Source organism: Thamnophis sirtalis, unplaced genomic scaffold (assembly GCF_051295495.1).
Source record: "Thamnophis sirtalis isolate CommonGarterSnake01/CBP01778 unplaced genomic scaffold, rThaSir2_p1.2 scaffold_14, whole genome shotgun sequence".
Lineage (NCBI taxonomy): Eukaryota > Metazoa > Chordata > Lepidosauria > Squamata > Natricidae > Thamnophis > Thamnophis sirtalis.
In genome coordinates, this window is record NW_028261394.1 from 19969881 (window position 1) to 19984591 (window position 14711).

The 14711-nt window shown below is 40.4% G+C and overlaps 1 protein-coding gene across 1 annotated transcript in view; it reads right to left on the reverse strand.

The window, feature by feature from the left end:
- The window catches only part of RAB26 (RAB26, member RAS oncogene family), a 274315-nt gene that overhangs the window by 250594 nt on the left and 9010 nt on the right, over positions 1 to 14711 (reverse strand). The window contains exon 2 of the mRNA XM_087728894.1: positions 9103 to 9213. Within this exon, the coding sequence (XP_087585020.1) occupies positions 9103 to 9213 (111 nt within the window). The remainder of the gene's footprint in view (positions 1 to 9102; positions 9214 to 14711) is intronic.

Sequence of the window (14711 nt, forward strand, 5' to 3'; positions counted from 1 at the left end):
TATTGGGGCCCCTATGACAACTACTCACAGGAATAAAAATGTAAATGGTTGATAAAATTAAACATATATTTATTTTATTGGCACTTCCAACAAAATTGGTGTTGAAACATTAAAAACATGTGGGCTCATCTCATCATCTACAGAAAAAAATCAGTGTTAATTTCTATTAATGCATGTTAGAATTAATAAAATTGCAGTAAAATGTAGCAAATATGTATTTATATGATACAACGTGCATTGAAGGGTTAACGTACACAGATTAGTACAGCTCCCCTATGCTTATGGGGCCCACAGGCAAGGACCCATCGGCCCATGCGTTAAGACAGCCATACAAGGGCAGGAGGACATTTCCCAAGCAAAGAGGCTTTCTGCAACCAGCAGTGGGAAAACAGCCCTGATAATACTCAAGAGGTTCCGATCCCCGCTACCCCCAATATTTTCAGAAAGGAAGGTAAAAAAAATGCAAGAAGGAAGAAAGAAAGAGAAAGAAAGACGGAAAGAAGGAAGGAAGGAAGGAAGGAAGGAAGGAAGGAAGAAAGGAAGAAAGAAAGAAAGAAAGAAAGAAAGAAAGAAAGAAAGAAAGAAAGAAAGAAAAAAAGAAAGATGCTTTCTACACCCTTCTCACAGTTTCCCCTTTTTTACATCCCACACTTGGACCACATTTTTCAGAACCATCAGCAGTGATCTGGAATTAGTGTTTTGAACAATCACTCTGGCGCAGCACCTCTGGCTGCTCCTTAAAGCAGACATATCCTCTCCCCCCCCCCCAGGGCTCCCTGCAGCCAAGAGATGCCATACAGGGGCCAATTCTAAAGCTATCAAGGCACATCTGCTTTGGAATCCCACTTCCTGCCTTTTGCAGCCCATTTACTGCAGCCAAACTCAGCACTATTCCAAAGCAAATGGTCTGATTCCCTGGCTTACCCTTGAAATCCCGTTTACAGCAGGTTTGACAATACCAGCCATCTCAATCCCCAGAAAGATCTTCTCTATGCATGGGGTCTCCAACCGTTGCAACTTTAAGCCTGGAGTACTTCAACGCCCAGAATTACCCAGCCAGCTTTGCTTCAGACTTAAAGTTGCCACGGTTGGAGACTCCTGCTCTAGTGCAAGAGACCAGGAGAAGCAACAGTTGCCCTCAGGAAAAGCTTCCAAAGGACTGGACTCACCAGCCCTGTTCCTACTGGCCCACAAAGGGAGAGACGAGGCTTAGACAAAAGCTATCTGCAGACAACATGGTCCCTTTGGTCAAACAGATCTGTTTGCAGGCAAGCTTCCCCCTGGGCAAGAGCATTCTTGAGGGGGATTCATTCTCTCTGCCTGCTGCTGAAACAGGGATGAAAGTCCAAAGCAGCCCCACACAAACAGCTCCCCCTCTGTCTCTTCCTCCTTTTCTCCTTTTTGGTCATGTAAGGTGGAGAGGAGACCAAGCTCCCTCAACAGTAGGAATAATAAAACCACTTGTTTTTAAAACGGCTGCTGCCCACTTTGGCAGGCACGACCGACTCTCCCGGGCAAAGCATTTATCCAAGGAAGAGCCCATATAGAAGGCCAACCCCAGCAGCTGCGCCTTCAGCACCAGAACTGACCGCTTTGAGAAATGACACCAGTATGGGGGTTCGACTCCAGAACAATTATTTTGAAACATTCTGGGCCAGCTACCCAAAAGCTTGAAATGAAGTCGTTGTCGTCCTCCTCCTCCTCCTCCTCCTCCTCCTCCTCCTCCTCCTCCTCCTCCTCCTCCTCCTCCTCCTCCACCACCACCACCACCACCACCACCACCACCACCACCACCACTACTACTATTCACTTTATTCATTAAGCATGAAACTCAGCCAACTGAACATTCAAAAATGCATTACAAATACCAGTGACTGGTGCTAATGGTTGATAGTGGTTGCTGCCAGCGTCCTAGGTATCAACGAAGTACCTTCTTAAAATATAAGATGTTCCGAGTAGCGCAGTTTTTTGCAGTTCCGCTGGTGTTATTGCAGGAAGCTGCAATTTGTTGATGTATCCTGTAAAATTTTTGGACATGGTGCCAAGTGCCCCGATGACAGTGGATATCACTGTTACATGCTTCATCCATAGCCGTGTAGTTTTGATGGCCAGGTTGCGATATTTCATGATTTTTTCTAGTTCTTCTTCTTCGACTCTGGCATCTCCAGAAACAGTGATATCAATAAACTGTACAACATCATCATCATCATCATCATCATCATCATCATCATCATCATCATCATCATTATACAATTGTATCACAGCGGCCAGTTGTTTTGCCGGATTTGACATTGGTTACTAGTCGGGCCCCACCCAGGGGCCTAGGACGTCGTAACGTATTTTCGTAATATGCGTGCAGATCCAAGCAGTGCGGCTTTTTGCATTTGACTGATGGTGATTTTGTCAATTTTTAACTGTTTTAAATGTAATTCCAGTGCTTTTGGAATAGCACCCAGTGTGCCAATTACCACTGGATTTATCACTGCTGGTTTGTGCCATAGTCGTTGAATTTCGATTTTTAAGTCCTGGTATCTTGCGATTTTTTCATGTTCCTTCTCGGCGACCCTGCTATCACCTGGTATTGCGATGTCTATGATTGTGACCTTATTTTTCTCAACCAGTGTGATGTCTGGTGTATTATGCGCCAGTATTTTGTCGGTTTGTATATGGAAATCCCACAAGATCTTGACCATCTGATTTTCGGTGACTTTTTCAGGCTGATGTTCCCACCAGTTTGTTGCTGTTTTAATATTATAATTTTTGCACAAATTCCAATGGATCATTTGTGCTACTGAATTGTGCTGCAATTTATAATCAGTCTGTGCGATTTTTTTACAGCAGCTGAGTATGTGATCAACAGTTTCATCAGCTTCTTTGCAAAGTCTGCATTTGGCATCATCAGAGGATTTTTCGATTTTGGCCTTAATGGCATTTGTGCGGATAGCTTGTTCTTGCGCAGCCAGGATTAGTGACTCTGTTTCTTTCTTTAATGTACCTGTTGTTAACCATAACCAAGTTTGTTCACTGTCCACTTTATTTTTTATTTTTTCCAGAAATTGGCCATGCAGTGCTTTGTTCTGCCAACTCTCCATTCTTGATTTTATCACAACTTTTCTGTATTCTTGTTTCGTCTGTTGGGCCTTCAGTAGATTTTTGTTCTTTACTTCGATTAATAGATGTTCTTGACTTTCTTTTAAATAATCAGCCAGTGCATGTTTTTCTTCTTCAACTGTTTGCTTCACTTGTAATAATCCTCTGCCACCTGATTTTCGGAGCAGGTATAGTCTATCAGTATCACCATGTGGATGTAAACTGTAGTGCATTGTCATTAGTTTCCTGGTTTTTCGGTCCAAAAGGTCCAAATCAGCTTGTGTCCAGTTAACTATACCAGCTGTGTATCTTATAACTGGTATTGCCCAGGTATTTATGGCCTTGATTGTGTTTCCACCATTCAATTTAGATTTCAAAATTTTCCTAACTCTGTTGGTGTACTCTCGCCTGACAATAGTTTTTACTTCTCCATGCTTGATGTTATCCAACTGCAGAATGCCTAAGTATTTGTAGGCTTCATTTCCGCTGCATTTAATTAATTGGCCATTGGGCATTTCAATTCCCTCACATGCAGTGATTTTGCCCCTTTTTATGGATACAGTGGCGCATTTTTCCATGCCAAACTGCATTGAAATATCGGTGCTGAATACTCGGACTGTGTTTGTCAATGATTGGATTTCTATTTCTGACTTTCCATAGAGTTTCAAATCATCCATATATAGTAAATGCGAATTTTTTTCAGCTTCTTTGGCTGTTTGGTAGCCTAATTTCATTTTTTTTAAGATTACTGATAGTGGGATCATTGCGATGATGAAGAGAAGAGGTGAAAGTGAATCACCCTGGAAAATTCCTCGCTTGATATTAACCATTCCGTAGATCTCATTCCCTACTGCCAACTCAGTTCTCCATTGTTTCATCGCCTTTTCAGTAAAGGATGTAATATTTTTGCTAATGCCAGTTGTTTCTAAGCATTTTATGATCCAACTATGTGGCAGTGAGTCAAATGCCTTTTTGTAATCAATCCAGACCATATTCAAGTTCGTTTTTCTGTTCTTACAATTTTCTAATATCATTTTATCAATTAGAAGCTGATCTTTTGTGCTCCTTCTTTTGTTGCCTTTTTGCTCTACTGGCAAGATGTTGTTTGTTTCCAAATAATCCATCATGTTATCTGCAATAATGCCTGTGAGTAATTTGAAGGTTGTTGGCAAGCATGTTATTGGTCTGTAGTTTTCAGGTGTTGTTCCTTTAGTTGCATTTTTCTGAATCAAGTATGTTTTTCCAGTTGTCAACCATTCATCAATTTGGCCCTTTTGTAAAATTTCATTCAGTTGCCTGGCCAATATTGCATGTAAACTGGTCAGATATTTGAGCCAGAAACCATGTAATTGGTCCTTTCCAGGTGATGTCCAATTCTTTACCTTTTTAACTCGATTTTTGACCATCCCAGTTGTTATTTCTAATACTTGCATTTGTTTGTTGCCAATGCTTTTCTCAAAGTCATGTATCCACTTTGCTTCCTTGTTGTAGTCCTTTGCATTTTCCCACAATTCTTTCCAGAATTCAACTGTGGCCTGTTTTTCTGGTTTTTCACTTTTGGTGTCACCATTCACATTAAGACTTTGATAAAAACGCCGTTGGGCTGATCGAAATTGCTGATTTTGTTTATATTGGATGATTCGTGCCTCATATCTTTCAATTTTTCTAGCTGTTGCTGTTATCTGCTGTTTTACAATCTCTACAGCTTCATTGATGTTTCTTGTATCCAATCTATATCTTCTGATTAGCCGATCTTGTTTTTTGTTGTTTGTTGTTTTTGTTGTTTTTAAGCCGTTGCTCATGCATGTTCTTTAAGTTACTAGCATCTGCCCTTAATTTTTTGATTTTTTGTTCTAAACGAATTTTCCACTTTGGCTTTGATGCTTTTTCTGTTGTGTGACTAGGTACTTTAATTTTAATGCCTAGTTCATTAGTGACTATTACAGATGCACTGTACATTAACTGGTTTGTTTCCAAGATGGATCCCGGTTCAATTGTTTAAAACACTGCATTAACCATTTTCATGATAGGGGCCAAAATTTTCTTAGGCACAGTTTTTAGTGATGGTAAACGTTGCCTTTCCTCATTAAGCAGAAAATGCTCCATGATCTTATCCTTCAATTCTTTTTGTTTTTGAGTTAGTTCATCAGTTGGTTCAGTGATAACTGGTTCTAGTGGTGGTGATGTTATTTCCTCCCCGAGAGCTTCTTCTGGGAGTTCTACTATAATGCCTTTAGTTGTGTCTTGAATATCAGTTATTTCCGCTTGTGATATTGTTTTTTGGGTTTTGCAATTTGCCTGAATTTCCTCATGTTCAACTTCACTGAACACTTTATTCCGTATAATAAATTGCCTTTGATCTGCTAGTCGTTGTTCACTAACATTTGAATCTGGATATTGTTGTTTCCATAATTCATACATTCGCTTTAAATAGCCTCTTTTTTCTGGCTCTGAGTTGTAGTAACAGGCCATTATGGCACGGTTTTCATCTGCACTATATTTTTGTCGTTTTGTTGGCTGGTCCACTTGTAGCCCACTTGTCGACGGATGTGCAGGGACCCCAACATCCGCCGCGGCCCTTGTTAACCCGCGCAACGATCGATGCGGTATGGAATTCTTATTTGTTTTTTTCACCATATTGTATGGGTTGGCAGGGTTTTTTTATGGGACCAGATGCCAACCTGACCCCAACCCTCCTCCTTTCTCATCCGGGCTTGGGACCGGCAACGGCGGAGTTTTTTTATTATTATTATTATTATTACACAATTGTATCACAGCGGCCAGTTGTTTCGCCGGATTTGGCATTGGTTACTAGTCGGGCCCCACCCAGGGGCCTAGGACGTCGTAACGTATTTTCGTAATATGCGTGCAGATCCAAGCAGTGCGGCTTTTTGCATTTGACTGATGGTGATTTTGTCAATTTTTAACTGTTTTAAATGTAATTCCAGTGCTTTTGGAATAGCACCCAGTGTGCCAATTACCACTGGAATTACCACTGCTGGTTTGTGCCATAGTCGTTGAATTTCGATTTTTAAGTCCTGGTATCTTGCGATTTTTTCATGTTCCTTCTCGGCGACCCTGCTATCACCTGGTATTGCGATGTCTATGATTGTGACCTTATTTTTCTCAACCAGTGTGATGTCTGGTGTATTATGCGCCAGTATTTTGTCGGTTTGTATACGGAAATCCCACAAGATCTTGACCATCTGATTTTCGGTGACTTTTTCAGGCTGATGTTCCCACCAGTTTGTTGCTGTTTTAATATTATAATTTTTGCACAAATTCCAATGGATCATTTGTGCTACTGAATTGTGCCGCAATTTATAATCAGTCTGCGCGATTTTTTTACAGCAGCTGAGTATGTGATCAACAGTTTCGTCAGCTTCTTTGCAAAGTCTGCATTTGGCATCATCAGAGGATTTTTCGATTTTGGCCTTGATGGCATTTGTGCGGATAGCTTGTTCTTGCGCAGCCAGGATTAGTGATTCTGTTTCTTTCTTTAATGTACCTGTTTTTAACCATAACCAAGTTTGTTCCCTGTCCACTTTATCTTTTATTTTTTCCAGAAATTGACCATGCAGTGCTTTGTTCTGCCAACTCTCCATTCTTGATTTTATCAGATCTTTTCTGTATTCTTGTTTTGTCTGTTGGGCCTTCAGTAGATTTTTGTTCTTTACTTCGATTAATAGATGTTCTTGACTTTCTTTTAAATAATCAGCCAGTGCATGTTTTTCTTCTTCAACTGTTTGCTTCACTTGTAATAATCCTCTGCCACCTGATTTTCGGGGCAGATATAGTCTATCAGTATCACCACGTGGATGTAAACTGTAGTGCATTGTCATTAGTTTCCTGGTTTTTCGGACCAAAAGGTCCAAATCAGCTTGTGTCCAGTTAACTATGCCAGCTGTGTATCTTATAACTGGTATTGCCCAGGTATTTATGGCCTTGATTGTATTTCCACCATTCAATTTAGATTTCAAAATTTTCCTAACTCTGTTGGTGTACTCTCGTCTGACAATAGTTTTTACTTCTCCATGCTTGATGTTATCCAACTGCAGAATGCCTAAGTATTTGTAGGCTTCATTTTCTTTGCATTTAATTAGTTGGTCATTGGGCATTTCAATTCCCTCAGATGCAGTGATTTTGCCCCTTTTTATGGATACAGTGGCGCATTTTTCCATGCCAAACTGCATTGAAATATCGGTGCTGAATACTCGGACTGTATTTGTCAATGATTGGATTTCTATTTCTGACTTTCCATAGAGTTTCAAATCATCCATATATAGTAAATGCGAAATTTTTTCGGCTTTTTTGGCTGTTTGGTAGCCTAATTTCATTTTTTTTAAGATTACTGATAGTGGGATCATTGCGATGATGAAGAGAAGAGGTGAAAGTGAATCACCCTGGAAAATTCCTCGCTTGATATTAACCATTCCGTAGCTCTCATTCCCTACTGCCAACTCAGTTCTCCATTGTTTCATTGCCTTTTCAGTAAAGGATGTAATATTTTTGCTAATGCCAGTTGTTTCTAAGCATTTTATTATTATTATTATTATTATTATTATTATTATTATTATTATTATTATTATTATTAATGCTTGATAGAGAGAAAATACTTTCCTCTTTCATTCAGGGGCTTTTCAATTTTGCAGAATAGACAAAGCAAGAAACAGCTTTCCAAGAAGCCCAAAAATGCCTCCGCAGCTGGGGCTGAGCAAACAGCCTGGACCCCCCTGCCTCCAGCCAGCAATGCAAGCAGCCGAACAGATTCTTGGTCCGATTCCCACTGGGCAAAGAGAGTGAGCTTATATCCCAAAATGGGGGTTGGCCCTACAGCCTCATAGCTGCCTCCAACATGGAAAAACGGGCAAGAGAGAAACACCCTTCCCCACAGACCCCTTTGGGACTCCAGCATCCCAGGTGGAAGGTTCAAGGCAAGGTAGTTGACTCAGCCAAAGGGCATTTTCTGGAATATTTATTTTTTCTCATTTAACGTTTGTATTGTGTTATAGAATAAAATAAGGTACAAAGTACTAAAGTAAATAGGGAAATGGTGGTGAGGAAGTGGATGAAGAAAAGGGAGGAAAGATAAGAAAAAAAGAAAAACAGAACACTGACTTCTGACTTTATCTGTTGCAGTAGAATAATAAATCACAACTTTTTGGTTTTTCATAATAATATAAATTGATTGTTTCCCGATTGCTTAGTTGTACCCTATGACTATCATTAAGTGTTCTACCTTATGATGCTTGATGAGTGTATCTTGTCCTTTTATGTACACTGAGAACTTATGCACCAAAGACAAATTTCTTGTGTGTCCAATCACACTTGGCCAATAAAGAATTCTATTCTCTTCTAAAAAAAAAACCAAAAAAAACCCCCTAGCCATTTCTAAAAAGATCTGTCAATCTAATCAAGGTTTCATTTTTTCCCCCCATTTCTAGCACAGAGTTCAGAAATGGTCTCCATGGGGAAACAAAAGCACTAATATTCTTTTCTTTAATTAAAGTACCCAGTTTTGCCATTTCCGCCAACTCCATCAACTCTGCAACCGTTTATCCATGGTGGGAATCGAAGGGTCCTTCCATTTTTGTGCATATTGATTTCTGTCGACATATACTATATACAACATATGTAGTAACAACATTCTAAATTTTCCACGCAAGTCTTTTTCCATTAAATCCAGGAAGGAAGGAATATTTTATCCATGGAATATTTATTTTTTGATGATGTTAATGTTTCTACGCTGTAAGCCTCCCAGAGTCACTTCAAAATGAGAAAATGGGCAGCAAATAAATTTAATAATAATAAATCAATAAATTTTAAAATAAATAAATACTAAATACCCTGCTCTCAAGACAGAGATGATCCTTAAGGGGCAGCCCACCAAGACCTTCTCCTGCCCCCAACAGGGGACACACAGCCCACTTCCCCCGGTTCAGCTGGCAGGACCACCGAGGTCTCTGGGGCTGCAGCCTCTGCCCCCAAATGAAGCCATCTGTGGCCACTTACCCGGAAATCGATTCCCACCGTCGAGATGAAACTCCCAGCCAAGAAAGCGCCATCCTTGAAGCGCACCAGCAAACAGGTCTTCCCAACTCCAGAGTCACCAACTAGCATCACCTGGAGGAGGAAGAGGAGGAGAGATGAGAAGGGATGTCAGTGGCCTCTCTGGCTTCCTGGACCCAATGGGCAAGGCGAGAGGTAAGGCGGGAAAGGGTCTTGCTTTGCCTTCAAATTTTCCACAGTTGCCCAGCCACTTGCCTCGGATGGTCTCCTAAACTTGCTGAGCTTCCTTCAGCCAACTTGCTGCTTCACCCAACGTCTCTGGCCTAATGCAGGCTGATTTAAAGCCATTCTGTTCCCTAACAGCAAAGACTCCCTTCCGTCAACTGAGCGGTTTAGACTGACTGGTTTATTCTGACAACTCTGTCCTGCGTTGGGATAAGCCCCACAAATTTCCCCTGGAAGCACAAAGGTGATAATTTAAGCAGCTCCCACACAACTGTGGCCCAAACTGCAGCTGCCTGTCTCAAATCTGTAATGGGTTGAGCCTGAGACAGGCTGGGTTAAATCCACATTCACTGCAAGAAAGAGAGATAGAAATGAAAGAAGCGGGGCTGCAAGAGGTTGTCTTCATCTTGTCTACATCTGTCAAGATGGACACTGGGCCCTATCTAACAAAATGAAATTCAGTGTAGAGAAAAGTAAAGTCCTACACTTAAGTAAGAAAAACAAAAAGTACACATACAAACTGTATGAGACCAGGCTGAATAGCAGTGACTGTGAGAAGGATCTTGGAGTCTTAGTGGACAACCAGCTAAATATGAGTCAGGAGTGTGCAGCGGCAGCCCAAAAAGCCTAAATTGCATTAGCAGAGGTATACAATCAAGATCAAGTGAGGTACTAATACCACTCTATAAATCCCTAGTAAGACCACACCTAGAGTACTGCTTCCAGTTTTGGTCACCACACTATAAAAAAAGATGTTGAGACTCTAGAAAGAGTCCAGAGAAGAGCAACAAGGATGATGAGGGGACTGGAGACTAAAACATACAAAGAACAGTTGCAGGAACTGGGCATGGCTAGTCTAGCGAAGAGAAGGACCAGGGGAGACAGGATAGCAGTCTTCCAATATTTGAGGGGCTGCCACAGAGAGGAGGGGGTCAAGCTATTCTCCAAAATACCCGAAGGCCAGACAAGGAATAATGGATGGAAACTGAACAAGGAGAGATTCAACCTGGAAATAAGGAGGAATTTTCCGACAGTGAGAACAATCAACCCATGGAACAGAAGTTGCCTTCGGACGTTGTGGGAGCTTCATCACTGGAAGCTTTCAAGAAGAGACTGGACTGCCACCTGTCAGAAATTGTGTAGGGTTTCCTGCTTGAGTGAGGGGTTGGACTAGATGAATTACAAGGTCCCTTCAACTCAGTTAATCTGTAATCTGTTTTAGAGAGAGCTCTCTTTTGTCAAGTGGGAGGTCGGGTGGGCATTGTAATTTTCTGGAGCACAAAAAGTTACACCCTCCAGGCTCTGAAGGAGGTCCAAATTGTATTGCGGTTAGATTTCAACCCCACTTTTCACTGACCCCCCTAGTTTTATTTCCACAATATAACTGCTTGCAGAGGATAGACTGGAATCCCAAACTCCCCACATTTCCTGTCCCTTTGCATCTCTAAAGTAGCAAAGAGAGAACCGTTCACCAGGAACAAAGACAAAACATGACATGTTAGATCTTGGTAACTTCTTTGGGGGGGGGGGGTGAGGGAACTGGCAGACCAATTTTAGTTTGCTGCAGCAAATGTGCCAAGTGTGTCATATTGTACCATTTACACTATGTCTCCATGAATACAGTTCATACCACAACGCTCTGCATAGAATCCTTCCTGGTTTAGGGCAGAGACAACTAACTACTGAAAATAAGCAAACTGGACATGGTGAGCTCTACTCCGTTGTTATTAGGAACACAGAGATAAGCCAAGCTATAGTTTCCTTGGTTTGGCTTAGCCTGATGTCCATTCTTTTTTTCCTCTTAAAAATGTTTTTATTTTTCCATTTTTCATTTTCATACAGTCACATATATACTGTGCATAACCGGGGCAACAACATTAAACAATAATCACAGCAATTCCTCTTGTCAACAATACCCCCAGAAATATAAATAAAATGAAACTCAAACTCAAACTCAAATAGAAACCCAATATACCTCCTCCACTCTCCATACACCTCTTTCTTCCGCCCCCCTCCAACTTACTATCTTCCCTCCATCATTCCCCTCTACCCTACTTCCCCTCCCCCTCTCCCACTCCTCTCTCCCAGTCCACTCCCTCCCTTCCTTCTCACCCTCCCTCGCATCCTCTCTCCCACCCTCTCTACCCCTCTTTCTTCTATCCCACTCCTCCTCCCCTTGGTGTATTTCTACTATATGTCAATGTATTCAGCTTGTCCTATATTTACAGAGAAATTAAAGAGAAACAGTATACATGTGAAATCGCATTACATTGAAATCTAACACATAGTATATATCCCCCCTCCCCCACCCTCCCTCCCCCTCCCGACTTCCCAGAGCCCATACAAGGTATAGATTTTTAACAAACACGGTCTAAAATATATTGAGACAAAAGAAATAAAAAGAAAACAGGTTAATAACATCTCTACATTGATCTTAGCTTCTTCCTGTTACACTAACTTTGAACAATTTAATTCATTCCTGATCTTAAGCATAGGCTATCTGGAATTTCTTAGTCCCGTATTTGTTTTGTATATAGTCAATCCATTTTTTCCAGTCTCGTTTATATCTCTCATTTGAATGATCTTTAAGATATGCCAATATTTTAGCCATCTCGGCTAAGTTTGTAACTTTCAATGACCATTCTTGAGTTGTAGGCAAGTCTTCCTTCTTCCAGTATTGCGCCACCAACAATCTTGCTGCCGTTATTAGTTGCAGAGCCAAGTTAGTCTCTACCACTGTAAAGTCAGTACATATACCTAGTAAAAATAACCGAGGAGTAAACTTTATCCTTCTTTTAAAGATATTTTGCATAATCCACCATATTTTTATCCAAAATGCCTTAACCTTTTGACAGGTCCACCATATATGAAAATATGTAGCATCAAGGGAACCACACCTCCAACATTTAGGCTGTACATTCGGATATATAGAAGCCAGCTTTTTAGGATCCAAATGCCATCTATAGAACATCTTATAAAAATTTTCTCTCAGGTTTTGAGCTTGTGTAAATTTCACATTTCTTACCCATATTCCTTCCCATGTATCCAACATTATTGGTTCTTCAATATTTTGAGCCCACTTTATCATACAATCTTTAACTAATTCTCTTTACGAATCCATCTGTATTAGTATATTATATATCCTCTTTATATGCATTAAACTTTGATCTCTTATTTGTTTAAACAAATTATCCTCAACTTGGATAAAACCAATTTTTTGATCTATTTTCCACCTGGCCTGTAATTGCCCATACTGGAACCATGTTTGAACTACCTTCTCCTCTTTTAATACCTCTAAAGATTTTAGTTGTAGGACCCCCCCATTCCAAAATGAGAAGCTGTCTGTAGGTAGTTCTATCCTGTTTTTGTGCTATATTCATATTTTCAATTGCATGTCTAGGAATTGCCCACATGGGTATCTTGTCATTTAATTTATATTGGTATTTTTTCCAGACCCGCAGTAAAGCATTTCTTAAGATATGACTTTTAAAATTCTTATCCAATTTTTTGTTGAATAACAGATAAGCATGCCAACCACATACCAGATCGTGTCCCTCGATATTCAGTATTCTATCATTAGTTAAATGAGTCCAATCACTAATTACAGATAGCCCCACTGCATCATAATATAGTTTTAGGTTAGGTAATTTCAAGCCTCCTCTCTCGCGTACATCTTGCATTATTTTCATCTTTACCCTCGGCTTCTTTCCTGCCCATACAAATTTGTTGATACCCTTCTGCCATTCTAAAAGATTCGCATCTTTTTAAAGTATAGGTAACATTTGAAAAAGAAATAAAAATTTTGGTAAGATGTTCATTTTCATTGAAATCCTTTGAAAAATCCTAAAGAGCTAACAAAGGGGTGACTTAATACTCTTTTTTTCCCCGTAAGCTGCACAGCAAGCCAGTAGAGCTTGATTAATTGCCCATAGATAAGACTTATAATGGCATCAAAATTAATGCCTGGGGGAAAACTTCCTCCTAGAAGCACATCCCCGATACCTGGCTCAAAGTTGCCCCCTACTGGAGATGTGCTAACGAAAGAACTTTTTTTGGAAACCTTCAAAGAATTCAGAGAGGAGATAAAGGAGATAAAGGATGAATTAAAAGAGTTTAAGGTGGACTTATATGATAAACTTGATACTAGGATTGCCAAAATAAACGATGATATGCTGGGACTGGTAACCGTACTGACAGAACATGTTTCTGGAATTGAAGGTAACTTAGAGGTTCTTAATGAAGCAAATACCAACTTGACATCCAAAACTGAGGTGGTGCAACAAAAAGTTGAAAACGCTGAAAAACAGATTATTATGATACAATACAGGCAGATGGAGTTCGCATTAAGAGTTAGGGGGTTGCGTGAGGATAAACAGGAGAACTTGAAACAGATTTTTCCAGAGTCTTTTGACCATCTGGTGGGACGACCGGAGTCCAACTTTGACTGGCAGATCAATAAAATTTATTGCGTTAATTCTTGGGCGGCAAAACAAAAGCAACTCCCCCGAGATGTAGTTATACACTTCGCCACAAGAGAGTTCAGAAACATGATACAACAAGAGTCCTATAACACCAGGCTTCAAATTGGCGGCCAGGATTTGATTGTCTTGAAAGAAATACCACCTCAAATGCTAAGAGCCAGGAGAGATTATGCTTTTCTAGTGGAAGAACTCAGAAACCGTCAGATACAGTATAGATGGGATGTGCCATTTGGTATTATAATTACACTTGACAAGCAAAGATATCGTCTCAACTCTGTATGGAAAGCTCGAGATTTCTATCACAATATTTTGAAGGTGGGACATCCTGCACCATCTGGATCTGGAGAAAGACCACAAGAAGGACAAGATAGACGGCAAACTACACAACTATCACACAAGACGCACCATCTTCCCCTCCCGGAAGGGCAAGCTGCCATGGAACAAAGACCTAGCCATATGACTACCAGACGAATGGAAAAACAAGCTACAATGCAACAACCTCAACAATCACTGGCCATTGAACAAGGAATTACAGCAACAAGCTCAGAAGCCATGGGAGGAGCTAGGCCAAAGGTTAAACAGGCCATGCAGGAGGCTCTAAAAAAGCTTCAGGCAACCAAAGATGACAACTAAGATTTTGACATGGAATGTCAATGGACTGAACTCTCCACAGAAGAGAAAGAAAATATTTCACTATCTTAAACAGTTCAAGAATGATATAATTTGTTTGCAAGAAACTCATATCAAATCAACCGATCAAAAATATTTGTTTAACCCCAAACTTGGTCAACATTTTGTGACCTCTGCTACGGAAAAGAAAAATGGTATAGTTGTATACTTAAGAAAAGACATTAAGACTGAACTAATTGAAGCAGATCCCTTTGGAAGATATAGCAATAGCAATAG